At 44.7% G+C, this 14,409-nt stretch overlaps 1 protein-coding gene and 1 long non-coding RNA gene across 5 annotated transcripts in view; one reads left to right on the forward strand and one right to left on the reverse strand.

Annotated features, from left to right (window-relative positions):
• The window catches only part of KDM2B (lysine demethylase 2B), a 110,980-nt gene that overhangs the window by 980 nt on the left and 95,591 nt on the right, over positions 1 to 14,409 (forward strand). For 2 of the 4 annotated variants that reach the window (XM_064392501.1, XM_064392502.1), the window contains exons 1-4: positions 4,891 to 5,104; positions 6,211 to 6,355; positions 9,505 to 9,583; positions 13,305 to 13,351. In XM_064392501.1, coding sequence (XP_064248571.1) covers positions 5,054 to 5,104; positions 6,211 to 6,355; positions 9,505 to 9,583; positions 13,305 to 13,351 — 322 coding nt within the window. In that variant the 5' untranslated portion in view covers positions 4,891 to 5,053. Of the gene's footprint in view, positions 1 to 4,890; positions 5,105 to 5,889; positions 6,033 to 6,210; positions 6,356 to 9,504; positions 9,584 to 13,304; positions 13,352 to 14,409 lie in introns of those variants that run through there. The other 2 variants (XM_064392503.1, XM_064392504.1) reach the window with 2 other exon arrangements.
• Positions 15 to 5,564, reverse strand: LOC135282605 (uncharacterized). Its single transcript, XR_010348680.1, has 2 exons — positions 5,428 to 5,564; positions 15 to 854 (listed from the first exon to the last, which is right to left on the reverse strand). It is a non-coding gene; the product is annotated as an uncharacterized LOC135282605 (long non-coding RNA).

The raw sequence follows: 14,409 nt of genomic DNA on the forward strand, positions 1-14,409 counted from the left end.
TTTTTGGGTGACACTACTGCTGTGTAGCATCCATTTGAGTTGAAGTCCAGCATAAGTTAAAATTTAGAGGTGGATTTGGCAGTGTTAGGTTTGTGGTTAGACTTGATCATCCTAAAGGTTTTTCCCAACTTAAATGAATCTGTGATTATAAAACACTACTCTTTCTTTCAAAAAAACCCCAGAACAGAAGATCTCTTTGTCTCCCACTGCCTGAGGCTAGGAGCAAACCAATTGTGATTTATCACTTTTTTCTTGGGAGATTTGATAACCATCAAAACCAGTAACTAGAACTTCCTCCACATCTCAGAAAAACATTTAAGTCTCTGTCCTGTGGAATTATATATTTAAAAATATTTTGCATTGCTGCTCATAAGCTATGACAAATGTTTATATACACATACATAACCAACGTGGATTGTTCACTATTTCTTCTTGTTTCTGAGCAAAATTATGGTTGCACTGTAACATCATGAGGGAGTACTACTGCACTAGGTCTTGACCTGTTCCTTTAAAATCAGATTTCTCTAAATAAAAGAACCACCTGCAAGAGACATACATCTGACAAGGACTTAAAGAGTTTTTCTAAATAATTGTATTAAAATAGACTCTTTCAACTCACTGTTCCTCTATTTTCCTGTCTATCACTCTTATTTCTGTTTATTGGAAAGGGCTTTGAGAGATACAACGTTAAACACTGAGGTTCTGCTGAGTTTGTATTTCATTCAGAGAAACAGAAAAAGGACCTGGAGAATCAGCAAAGGCATTTCATCCCATTCCCTTTTCCAAATCAGACCCATGTGTCATTTTGAGATTCCAAGCCTCAGAGTTGTAGCTTTGAAAGAAACATTCCTTTCCTGTAAGAAAGAAAAGAAAAATCAGTTTGTTAAACAGAAAAAATACAGTAAGGATCAACATGAGGACCACAGCAGTGCACCCTTTCCCCTTTCTGTCCATTTTACAGCTCCATCTGAGGTACAAACTAAACAGGATAAATTATTTCCAACTCTATTACTCATTATGACACACCTCTACACTGCCACTCTAGAGTGAGCTGAAACTAAAAGAGTCAGCCATGCTTAATTAACTCCTAGAAATGCTTCAGGGAGTTCTTCTGAAGTCACGCCGGGGCTCAGGGCCGGGGTTTGCTGTCACCTGTGACCCGTGCAATTGCGGAAGGCCACCAAAAGGGTGTATCCTGCCCTCTCCCTTCACTCAGCCCTCTCCAGCCTGTGGATCGCACCGATCAAATGGCTGCAGAGCTTCCGTGGATTGACCTAATGAAATCATTTATTTTTTTCTTAATGGCTGAGTTTTCTGCCGGATTGGGTCACTGAACTGACTGTCCCCGTGGCTGCGCCACCACCAGACCTAATGCAGGAAAAGTGAGGGATGTACATGCAAGAGAAAAGGAACGGGCCCTTTCAGCAGCAGGCTGCTATTACCCCTAATTAGAGGTAATGTCAACCCGTTCTCTGGATCATTTATGCATGAACACAATCGGAGCAGGTGGCAGAAGTCCAAGTTTCTTTCCAGAAAGCCCTGAGAAATCTGTACACTGTCACAAGGATACTCACAGTTCTTTTTTTCTGCTAAAAATGTACTTCTGTATTTTCTGTAGGAGGCTGAATAGGTTCGCTGAGTACCCTGTGATTAATGTGATCCGGTGCTGAGCACACCGAGGTGCTGCCCTGGCAGGGCAGCTTTGCTAAAACGGATCTCCAGCTTCACATGCAAATCAACACTTCCATTTGTTCCTGTTGCTGCACCCAACCCGAATCAAGCCAGCACAAAGTGGAAGTCATGGTAGATCTGCATTAAAAACACATTTGAACTTGCAAAGGCAAATCCAGGTTTGCCAGCAGTCCCAGGGAGGTTAAGGGAAACATCTTTGCGAATCTCATCTGAGTAGAGCTTAACGTTTAGTTAATAGAAATTCTGCAGGGGAAAGATTTTGATCTACCATGTCTAGAAAAATTGTATTTCAGCTTCCTTCATAAAACAGAGAAATACTTAAATGTCTCATCTTCCATCCTAACCCGAGGTAAAGAAGGTATAGAATGGTAGATCTTAAAGGATAAACAGTATTTTAAAAATGTTTTAAGATTAGTCCAGTCCATTCTGTGCAATGGGAACTGTTTTAAAGCTCAGTGGGGTGAAATGATCCCATGTCTTCATAGAGGCTTCCCCAGCAGAGAACTTCAGCTCTGGTTTCAGCATGAGCCCTGCAGTACAACATTAATTAAATGACAGCTCCCAGTTCCAAGCTAACGAGGTCAGGATCCAGTGTCTTGGCATGATTAGATCTTAAATAATTTAAGCTACATTAACATCGAGCAAAAAAAAGTTTTAGTGTTTTTTTCAGAGTTCAGCCCAGCCACTTTCCCAATAACCACCACTCCCTTTCCACAGTAGATGCTGTGGTTTTGACACTATATCACAGTGCCAAAAAAGCACAGCATTTTGATGTGTTTTTTCCCATATTTTTGACTGTGAAGGCCAGTCTTGTGTCAGCCCTGGGATGTCCCATCCAAGCACTGCTGGATGGGGCCCAGCTCTGGGCACTGTTGGAAAACTGTGCCATGATCTGCCCAGAGGGAAAACCAGCCCCAACCCTCATCAGCCAGCACAAAGCATAGGAATTTAATCTTGCTTCTAAATGTTTTTATGCTAAGACATCTGTGGATATGGATGTTCTCATAATCCACAACCTACACATTCCCCCTCCCCATTTTTCCCCCAGTTATTTTAAGTTTGGGATAGGTTTTTTGTTATGGACACACAGATTATTTCCATGGCATAATGAACTGTAGTTGAATAGGTATAATTTCTGTCTTAAAACAAGCTTTAAAAAGTGTCTTCTATTTTTGGACATCTATAGATAGAAACTGTGTTGTTTCTGAAACATTTACTTCCACACTTCCATAATGTGCTCTGATGTTTCCAGGTGTATGTGATGGATACAGTCTTGGTGGGTTTGCTTGATACACCAAGAGTCTCAGATTGTCCATGTCCAAAAAAAAATATTTAGAAAAATGAGTTGATTTTCTTTTATGTCTCTGTTCTGTCTCTTTTGGTAGACTTTTGCAGCATGGATGGATGATGTGTTTTTTGTCTGATGATTCTCTAGTAACATCCATTTATCTTGTATTCTGACCTCAATCCTACAGATGTACACATGTATTTAATTTTAAGATTGAGTAATCTTGGCTGAAAGGTCGAGATATGTATATATCTCCTCAGGATTATGAATTAATAATGCACTTGCTCCAACAGACATCTGGAATCCACACTTCAATATATAGCCTATAAAACACTTCCATACCATAATAAAGTTCAATCATCTGCAAACAGGGAGATGTTAGAGAAAGATTACATGATTTTTCAAGATTCTGCAAACAGTTCTTGGCAGAATCAGAAGGAGAAGGTCGCTGCCTTAAATCCTGTTAGGACTCCGTCCTCTCCTGCCTTTATCCATGGATCATTAAAATAGGGATTGTTCCAAAGAGATCAACGGCAAGGCCTGCAAAGCTGAATTTTAATGTGGTTTAAATTTTGCATTAACACTTAATATATTTCATATAATACCTAGGATGCTTAACTGATTGCAAAAAGCAAACCAGAGGAGCACTGCCAAAGCCATCAGCCCCGACCCTGGTTTGGGTATCCTTTGATGTTCCCTTTCTTGGGGGATGTGGAGGGGAAGTAAAGGATGTCACTTCAGAGAGGAGCCACGCTGTGGAACCTGGGGGCTGTTCAAAACCTGCACTCTGACCCTGCTATTGCAATCAGATGGTCCCAATACTTGCTCAGCATCAATTTAGAGTAGATGTTAGGGGGTGTTGTAGAAATGAGACCCGCCGATAGTTTTAGGAACTGCAGGATCTCCATCCTGCAGATTTTTTGTATCAGCAGCTACTTTACAGCATTTTTTTCTTCTTTTTTGTGCGATTTCTAACTACCTGTTGTACATGCATATTGCAAAAGCAATTGTGGTTTATTTAACACCTGTTTAGCACTATTTACAATACATTCTGGATTTTATGGCCGGTTCTCTCTGCACGTGGGTGCAGTGCCGGGAGCGGTGCCGGCACAGCCGGGTGCGCGTTCCGCGCCGAGCTGCACCGCACGTGTGGCAGAGGCACGGAGCGAAGCCACCGCCACAATTAACCCCAAGTCCGTGTATTATAAGATTATTTTCAAGTGTTTGCTGCATTAATTCCCCACTCCTCACCCCGGCTTTTCGCCGGGGTCGGGCATGCTCGCGGAGCTCAAATTAGCCCCACTTAAGCAGAACCGCTCAACTCTTCGGGCGCATCCCGGGGGCTGCGGTACCAACCCAGGGACCGTCCGCGCCTTTGTGGGGCCCCGTCCCCGTCCCCCCGCTGCCGCTCAGCGCCTGCGTGCCGCGCACTCGTGACCGAGCACCGCACGGCGGGGCCGGCGGCCAGCACAGCGCCGGTACCGCCCGGTACCCCGGCCAGCAGAGCGCCGGTACCGCTCCGGTATCCCACCCAGCCTCCCATCCCGGCCAGCCCAGCGCCGGTGCTGCCCCGGTACCCCGGCGAGCCCCCCATCCCGACCAGCACAGCGCCGGTACCGCCCCGGTATCCCACCCAGCCCCCATCCCGGCCAGCCCAGCGCCGGTACCGCCTCGGTACCCCGGGCGTTCCCCCCATCCTGGCCAGCCCAGCCCCGCTCCTGTGCCGTGCCCCCGGACATCAACCCCGCCCGCCCCGGCCAGCCCAGCCGGTACCGCGCCGTGTCCCCGGTCCGCCCCCCCCGCCATCCCCCCGGCCCCGCCGCTGTTTACGTTCCGGGCACTGCGACGCCTGCGCCCCGCTCCGCACGCAGCGCCTGAACATGGTTCCTTAGGACTTTGCAAAAGGCATCGCCGCCGCCCCCCTCCCCTGCCCTCCCCCTTTCTCCCCCCCCCCCCAAAAAAAAAAGTCCTGGTGCAAAATTGCAAAACTTTAGCGAGCCCTGGATGGCTTTTGTTTTGCCTCCTCCCCATTTGGGCCAAATATGCAGGACAGGAACTGTTGACAAATAAGTGATGAAACTCTCAAAAAAAATGGAGGCAAAGAAAGACTCTGGAAGAAGATTGGTGTGTAGCTGGCTTCGGTCTCTTTCCTATTCGTGCCTTTTAATTGATTTTGCTTAATTGTTTGCAAAGGGAGAAATGCATGTGGGACGTAGGCAGCGGAGCGACTTAGTTTGCAAGAGCGCGGCTGAGGCAGCGGGGAAGGGGCGGAATGGAGCCGAGGGACGGGCAGGGTGGGACGATCACGGATCATCATTTTTTCCGGTGCGTGCGGGTTTGCGCTGATCCACCGCGCGTGTCCGCGGGGCTGCGGGGCGGGTTCGCAGGGCGAGAGCTGCCGGCGGCAACCGGTGCACCGGGCTCGCCCCGCTCCTGCGGGGACCTACCTTGTGCGCGGCCGGTCCCCGCCGCCTCCAGCCCAGTCTCCGCGCCCGCCGCAGCTTCCCCGGGGCAGCGTCTCCGGCCTCCGCCGGGCCTAGCCTGCATCCCCCCGCACTGAGCTCGTTGCTGCCCCTCGGCCGCGGAGCCCCGCGCTTTCGGCGTTGTGGAGCGTGCGGGGCGGCGGGGGGAGCGCGCGGGGGCTGCGCATCCATCGCGGCGTTACATAAAGCGATCTGGTTTTTAAATCGCCGCTTCCGGTGTGACTATGGAAACACTCGGATTATGTAAATACCGAAACCTGGATGCTGGGCATCAGATGCGAAGATTCGACCCCCTTCCCTTCACCGGGGAATTAGCTCGTGTTCACGTACAATAATAATAATAATAATAATTAAAATAATGATCCGGTCGTTAACGAGCGTTTACCGCCGTTCAAGGGTTTTTACGGGATCGCAAAACGCTTCGGTGCTGTAGCTTGTGAATTGTCGGCGAGTTACGCGTCCCCCGCTCGCCTTCCAGCGCCAGCCCCTGCTCAGCAGCCCAAGTTTGAGTTTTCCTGAAGCCAAGCACCTGTTATTCCTGCCGAGTTCCGTGTCACGGGATGGAAAAGGTGCATGCAGCGGGGTTGGAGCTTGTTTGGGTTCAGGTTTTGTTCAGTTTGTGCCTTGCCATCTTAATTATTTCCCCTAGGATGTGTTTATCAAACCGTTGTGCACGATCCATGTGCTTTCCTCGATTTTTTCTTTTCCGGACAATGTATTTTATTTTGTTTTTTGTGTCTTTTCTAGCGGTGCATCGGCCGAAGGCGGTACGATGAGAACGAGGACCTCTCGGACGTGGAGGAAATTGTCAGCATCAGGAGTTTCAATTTGGAAGAGAAATTAAAGAGTAAAATGTACCACGGGGATTTCGTGCATGCCATGGACGGCAAAGGTAACACTGCGGGGCCGGGGCCGTCCGGCCGCGCTCGCCGCCGCCTCCACGTGCGGCTCCGCTCCGGCTTCGCATTTCGCGCCCGCGCCCCTGCCCGGGGATCCGGTGACGCTGCCGGCCCGAGGGGAGCCGGGGGCGGCTGCTGGTGGGGCCCTGCAGCCCGGCCCGTCCCGTCCCAGGGGGCTGCTCCGGCCCGTCCCCCGCAGCCGGAGGGAGGCTTCGCCCCGGCGCGGTGCTGGGATGAGCGCGCTGATGCATGGCAGCGCCCAGCGCTCCCCCCGCCGTGCCCCGCCGCCGTGACCCCAGCGCAGCACCGGGCTGCTCAGCAATCAGGTCCTGGCACGGGAGAGGCCGAAACCCCAGCCCCCACTTAGCCAGAGGTGATTCCTGCTCCCCCTCCGCCCCCTCTTGAATCCAGGACCCCTTTTGCGAAAGAGTGCGATTGATGAGCCTGTTCGCCAGGCTCGGAGACTTTAAAGTCAATAACTTCTTTGTGCGTCTATCATATATTAAATTACAGCGCTCCCCTCCCCAAAGTTACTCGCTCTGCTTAGGTGAATTCCGGAGCGGTAAGCAGAGCCAGACAGCCCAGCTCTGCCGCACGCTGCCTGGCAGGAAGGGAAACGGGAGAGTTTGCCCGGGAATCCAGCGGGCCGGGGGGGTTGCAGGTCACCTTTATTTACCGCTGTGCTGTTGACACGGATCCCTAATCCCAGATGGCTATCACCAAAACTCGGCCTGACTGAGGAGCCTGTTCAGGATGGCTTTCTCAGGAAAGAGAAGTTTTGGCTGTAATTGCTCTAGCTGTGTGGAACCACTAATCGAGTTTAGAAAATTTCCTTTTCTCCCCTAGGCTTAGTTTTGCATGAGCTTTTTAAGCTCCTTTTAGAAAAGTTGATGCGGTGGAGATATTGAATACCTATCTTAGGAAGGTATTTGTTTAGGAGATAAGCTCAACCCTGACCCCTCTTCCTCCAAACAAAACACAAGCAACTATTTTTTAGCTGGAAAATGTTAATTAATTTTCCAGTAAATGATTTCATTCTACCCTCAGCTTCCAAACACTCCAATGGTTGCCACTGCTCCATGCTAAGGATAGTACAATCCACATCTTCCCTGGCTTGGCAGCTCCAAAATCTCTGGGCAGCTCTCTCCTTTCTAGGGAACTTGAAAATAAATGAGTGTCTTTTGTTATTTTGTTGTGGTCTGTGTCGGCTTTGTTCAACCCCACAAGGGATTTAAATGCTTTGTTGGGGCATTAGGAAGAAAGGATCTGCCTTGCTATTTGCTCTGGTTTTATTTTTACTCTTGGTTTACTTTTTTTCTTTATAAACCTAAGAGTTGAATTGAATCTGGTTGAAACAATGACAGTAGTAAGGAAGAATAAAGCAATTTATATGAACACATGGAATTAGTTGAGCAATATTTTTTTTTTTCTTTCCCATGTCCTTGTTTTTATTTTTAATGATAACTCATCTTGAAGTGGTGTGATTTTTGGCTTGAATGCAGTTTGAAAGTCATAGCTACTTGTTCTCTAGTCTGCAAGGCTACATATCTGCCTCTGCTTCTTCCACCAATATTACTCCTGATGTTTGTTGATTTTCTGACTTGGATCAGTGTCTCTAAAAAATCTCTGTGGTTTATTTATTTGCTTACCAAAAGGCAATAGCTTTAATGGGGATGCCTATGGGGAAGGATGACTTATTTAGCACAGAAATATTTACTTGGTAACCTTAGTTAAATGGAGTGTTCATTACACTTACTTTGACACTAGTGGCAATAAAGTTTCTGTAGTTTTAATGTTTCTGTAAATGGATAATTACAGTGCTCTGATTCGGTAACTCTTAAGTAGGGATGTAATGTTCCTACTTGTCATAATTACTAACTGAATACAGCAAAGAAAAAGTAAAAACAGAGGGCAGTACATGTGCAGGCATGGGAGTTTGGCCTCTGGCTCCCCTCTTGCTTTCAGTGTGGGTTTTAGAGCAGAGAAACACCAGGAACAGAAGCTCAGGCTGAGGTGCTTGTGCTGGCCCAGGAAGCCTGGACAGCTGGAAGAACCTTGGAGTTAAACTGCTCGTGTGTGCCTGAATAAACTGCAGGGAGTGGGCTCTGGGTTTGGCAGTGCAGGGCATTTTGTAGTGCTGGACAGTCCAGCCATGCTTTCCATTGCAAGGCAGTGTATGGAAAGCCTTTCTAAAAGTCATTTTTTCCTGTAAAATGGGGGAATAGCAGAGCCATAGAAACAGTCCATGACTGCTGCAGGAATTCCTCTGCTCTCTGTGGCAGAAGGCTCCAAACTGAGTGTGGGGTTTTGTAGCCATGGCTCACCCAAATCGCTGCCTTGTAACTTCCTCTCTAATCCCCAAATCACTGCTATTGTGTCAGCCCATGCATAGAGAAATCCCCAGGAAAGGCCAGTCCTGTGTAATCCTCAGAGAGGAGCAACAAGGTAATTCTGGCCAGTGTTAACATGACAAATTTATGTTTAATTTTCACTTTGACTGTGTATTATGCTGTGACTCCCCACAATTCATTTTTCATAGACTTCCTAAGTGCTAGGAGCTGTATAAAATCTGACTATCAGCTCCTGGAGTTACATTGCTGATTAATTAAAAGAAAAGTTGTTCTGTTGAAACCAAGAGTAACCCCCACATAAAAAGAATTATGTGTTCATGGAATCAGAGCTCTCTGCTAGAATCAGATAATGCTCACAAGAAAACGTGTATTTATCTAAGTAGAAATGTGTAACTTAGAAAATCTAAACTTACACATACATTTTAAACTACACATTTGCCCAAAAAATACCTGACTGATTTGCAGTATTTGGTCAGGATTATCTTTTAACTGTTAATTTGGTATTTCATTACAGCCTGGGTGTTTCAACACAGACCTTAATTGACAAACTGACTGGCTTCTATTTTATGTGCATCAGTGAACAGGAAAAATAGGGAGCAGCTGGGACAGCATTGTCTGTCACTGGGTTTCCGGTTTGGATCTAAAATATGCATTCTCTTTCTATTTCTCTTTAGGTGATAGGGAGTTCTTTGGTGAGAAAAGGGAAATGGGGAGAGTCTGAGAAAATGTAACTGTGAGGTGCCAACACCATTGTAATTGCTTTTGGATGTTGTTCTTATTCATTTCCACAGATTTTACTTTTGAGTATGTGCAAAGAGAAGCTCTCAGAGTTCCCCTCATCTTCAGAAATAAGGATGGACTGGGAATTAAGTAAGTTACAACCAAATTTTGGTGATTAATAAATGCTTTTATAAAATAACCATTATGCTTTCTACTTGTATCTGATATTTCTTTTGATGATCTCAAAATGGATTGCAATTAGTAAGACTGTCAGCACCCTTGAGAGGAGGAATGATTATTTTCCTCTTATAAACAAGCAGATAATGAAGTCTATAAAAGCTAAGTGCATACAGTGTGGTATTACACAGTCAAAAATATGTCAGCAGTGAAAGTTAGGAATGAAATCCAAAGGTTTTTGCACCCAATCCATGCTGTAATGACAGAACAAACTCCCTTCAGTTTCTGACTTCTCAATTCTTTCATTCATTGCAGGTGGAATTCTAATGATGCCTGTCGTTTTCCATTATAATTATGTCTCTTCAGAATGTTACAGCTTTGTAAATATTTAATAATGTCTAGTTAAATATGAGATTACTGGAGCCTTTTTGAGGTTGCATTTTGTTAATATCCAGTATAAAGGATTTGGTATTTTAATAAGAGAATCCTGCATCTTTGTTTGTGAAAGTGACAGTGTCTAAAAGAGAAGTATTAAAAGCATTATCAGTCCTTAATCCATAGTTTAGATGAATGTTCCTTGATACTTTTGGAAATTAGGATCATGTAACTGACTATTGCTGAAAGAAAGAAAAATAATTTTTGAAAGCATCATTACTTTGCTCAGTTTCACCTTAGTTTCCATCTGTGCAACACCTCCCAGTTTAGGGGACCAAGGACTCCCAACTGTTAATTAAAAGGAATCAAGATAACCCAGTATAATTTAAAGAGAGAAAGAGATGAAGCAGAGTTTGGGATATTTGACAACCATGTGTCCTTTTACTCTAAGAGCAAACAGGAGCTGCTGTGATGCTTCTGGTGATGTAGTAAAATAGTTTTATATGTTGAACTCTGAACAAGAAGTGCTCAGTAGGCTCTCTCTGTGTGCATTGATTTTAAACTTCTGCTCCTGAGGGACAAGTGGTAAAAGCTTCAAGAATTTCTTCCTGAAGAAGCCATGAGCTGTTCAGTGAGGCTGGGGAGTGTTTAGGAGCCAGAGCAGCGCCTTCCCAGCATCCAGATCCTCCTCCTGTGGCTGGGGAAGTTCACAGGAAATTCCCTTCAGTTCAAGAAGAAAACTGGGAAGATGTTTCAGCTCCCACTGCTGTGCAAACGGTACCAGTTCAGCTCGTGCTGCAGAGTGAAGAAGTGTGGAAATCAGAGCTCACCCTGCAGACACAAACATTCCTAGGCTTCAGGTCACAGGAGGCTGTGAACGTCCTGACGTGGTGGATTGAGTGATCCAGATATATGTAGGGTGACTTTTGAGATACAATGGTCCACAAAATCTGTGATATAAGATGATTTTTGACTTTTGACATTTTGAATATCTGCTGATACAAGCTTCCACTTTTGCACGTGCTGAGCAGTCAGCCTGCATGTCTGTGCCTGGCAGATGTGCAGAGCCGAACAGTTTGGTTGCTGTGCTTGGAGGTACTCTGAAATGGCAAGGAATGAGAGGAATGAGGAAAAATCTTTAAAATGAAACTCTGCAAGTTGCTTTCCTCTGTACTTCTGACCATTATGAACTGCTACTTGTACGTCTGAAAGCTGGAAAGCCCTGCTGTGATCTCTTAGCAGAGGAGAAGCTGTTTTTCTTGGTGGGCTGTTTCCAAGATTGTAACTCAGAGAGAGAATGCTCTTTGGAGAGGTGTTATCTCTTATCTGAGCAGCAGTCATCTTGCATTGTTTTGTAGTTAATCAGATACCTGTGCCGGCCAGAGCTCATCCTCATTAGGATTTGAATAGGTTCTCCAGCAAATCTTTAAACATTTGCAGAAATGCACCCAGTGCAGACTGAGGTGTTTGCATTTCTCTTCTGGCTGAGGAAACCAGCAACACAATTTGTTTATTACAGACTGCTGAACATCTCCAATGTAGTCATATTTTGGAATTAAGTCACCCTGCTGTACTATTCTTCACCACTTTTAATGATATTTGAAATCTTTGGAAGCATTCACGGTGGTTTGATACAAGATGCATTTGTCTGAAAATTGCATAACATCAAGGGAAAAACATTTCTGCACAGTTCTTGCATAGCTGCTGTTCTGGATTTATAAACAGAAAACCAAATGGCTGGTGACATTCAAGAAAACAGTTGGTTTTGGGATTTTTGCTATCACAGTTTTGCAGCAAACCAGCACTAATTGTGTAAGAGGGAGTGTGGCAGTTGATTTTTATTTTTGATTTATAGAAATTTCAGAAAGATTGCCTATCTAATTGTTGGGCATTTCTGACACCAAATACAAGCGAGCTCTGTCATTTGCAGACGAGCCTGGCATGTTCTTGTTGCCCACAAATGGTTCCTGTTTCCCCTACTTCTGACTTTCTAGTGTTTGGAAAGAAAAGATGAGCTCTGAATGAACCCTGAAGGTCAGTAGATTCAGGCTGTTTCATTCCAGAGAGGGAGTGAATTCCAAAGCTGTGAGGCCCTCACAGCCAAATGCAAAGATGTGAGGGTTGGCAGAGAACTAACAAAAGATACTGTCCAGCCTCTGCATCCCACCAGAGGAAGGTGATAAGGGTAAAAGAAAGTGGACAAAGAGAATTTGGCAAATAGTTCTCAAGATATGTGCATGCCAGGAAATGCAGTTTTTAACTTTACCTTTTGGTGTTTTCCTAATAATAAAAATTATTGTTCTGCGTGTTTGCCCATGGGCTGGATTATTCTAATTTTCAACTAAATAATGTCAAAAGTCCCGAAGAAAATTGTTTATCTTCAATGTGGGGCAGTACAAGAGGGGCAGGGCACTGAGCTGGCACTTCCCACTGGGCTGTTTTTCATTACAATTCCTTAGTCAGCTTTTGTGCAATGTGAAGTGTGAAATATTGTCAGTAAAATGAAGCCAATCACCCTTAAAACCTCAGTACTGTTTTTGTTTTCTTTTTCCATCCCGTTTCTATGCTGCAGAGTTTTACTCTGTCCCTGACATGTAAAACTCACTTGCTGGACCAGGCTACTCTCTAATTACGTTATGCCCTAAAACATTGCCTGTGTTAGAAGTGATCCTGTAAATGCATCAACATCCCTGAACCAATTATGCTACCATTTAATTTAGTTCTGAATTAGCCCAAATTGAATTGAACAATTTCCCAACCCACCAAATACAGCCGGGATGTCTTCTGCCAGACAAAGAGGTTTGGAACAGTCATTAAAACAAAGGGGCTTTATTTTGTTTTAAATTTTTTAAAATATATTTTGTTTCCAAGCCATGATTCCAAGCTGTGATGATGTGGCTTTGAGCAGGTTGTTTTACTGCTCTGTGCCTCAGTTTGGCAGGTGTGATAATGCTCACCTTGGGGAACAGACATGAGGCATCATGAGTTGCTTAACAAGCTATAAACATTTAGGATTTTATTGAAATCACTCCCAGCCCCTTCCCTTCTCTCCCACTCTGGTGCTGATAAAAAGTGCTCAAAAAGACATCTCATCTCTTTCATTGTGAGTAGAAAAACTGTTGTGCACTTGCCAATGCTAAGATGTCATGTGTGTCATTAAAACCTGCACTGTCCACACTTCAGAGGGGCCTTGCTTGATTCCACTTCCTGCACTATGGACAAAGAGCACCATACATTTATTTCTCCTTTATTATGGTAACGAGAGTGTACCCATACTTATCTTGACAGTATTTAACTTTGCTTTCTTTGCTAATTACAGAATGCCTGACCCGGATTTCACCGTTAGAGATGTGAAGCTATTAGTGGGTGAGTTATTTTGAATGCACTGGATTAACTCTATACAGAACAGAATTGCTTTTAAATACTTGTCCAGTTGTGTTTGTAGACATTTGTGATAACTCTCAGAATCTGGGAGAAGGCATGGAGAAGCAATTTGTAAATTAAAAAGGCTGGGAGAACCCTAATTAGTAGTTGTGCTGACCGGACTCCGATCTCGTGCTGGATAATTGGCCATTTGGAAGGGAGGGAATGCTTTTGCCCTTAACAGGTGTCCTACAAGCACTTTTGTGATCCTGGAAAGCAGCAGCTCTATTGATTGAGTTCCTATTTTTTTTTTTTTTTAATCTGTTGTAGAGCATCTGTTTGTAAAAGGTGTGACTGGAGCTGTATCACCTTTTGCCTGTGCTCTCCCCACAGTATTTATCAGTGTCAGGCCAGGTTGGTGCTTTGAGGGGAGGTTGTAAAGAGAGGCTGAGCACAAAGCCTTGCAAACTGCCTGGCTTTTGATGAGACACAAACCAGAGAAGTGGTGACTGTCATCAAATGTTTCCTAGCAATCTTTGCAAAATTAATGTTTTTTTAACTTTAAGAAAAGCTACATCTTGAGTAGGAGATTATGCTGTATGTTTCTTTGAAATCTGTTTTTACTGAAGATGGGTGTGTTATTTATTGCTGTATGAAATTGTTACTGAATAGTGATCCTGCACTCCATGAAGTCATCACTGTGGAACAAGCTGGCTGTTGGCTGTATTGCTTGCAGTTCTTCTTGGAGATTTTAACTGCATTCCTGCTAGTTAGAATTAGCTCACTTTATTTACCTGTCTTGTGGCATCAGTTTATCTTTAAAATTAGCTCAAATGCTGCATCCTTAAAAAGAAGTGTTTTTAAAAATTACTCTTTGAGTTTTATAGTCAATAGGAATATCAAGTCTGGAAAAGATGTAGCTAAGAAAAACAAAGGAGAGGAACTTGTGCCTCATTTCTGCTCACTTGGGGTTATCAGTGAGAGAGGGGTTATCTCTGATAACCTTCCTTCACAAACAACTCAGCAATGTTGCTTAATTTATGACCACTTATAAGCTCAGG

Source organism: Passer domesticus, chromosome 17, assembly GCF_036417665.1.
Source record: "Passer domesticus isolate bPasDom1 chromosome 17, bPasDom1.hap1, whole genome shotgun sequence".
Classification (NCBI taxonomy): domain Eukaryota; kingdom Metazoa; phylum Chordata; class Aves; order Passeriformes; family Passeridae; genus Passer; species Passer domesticus.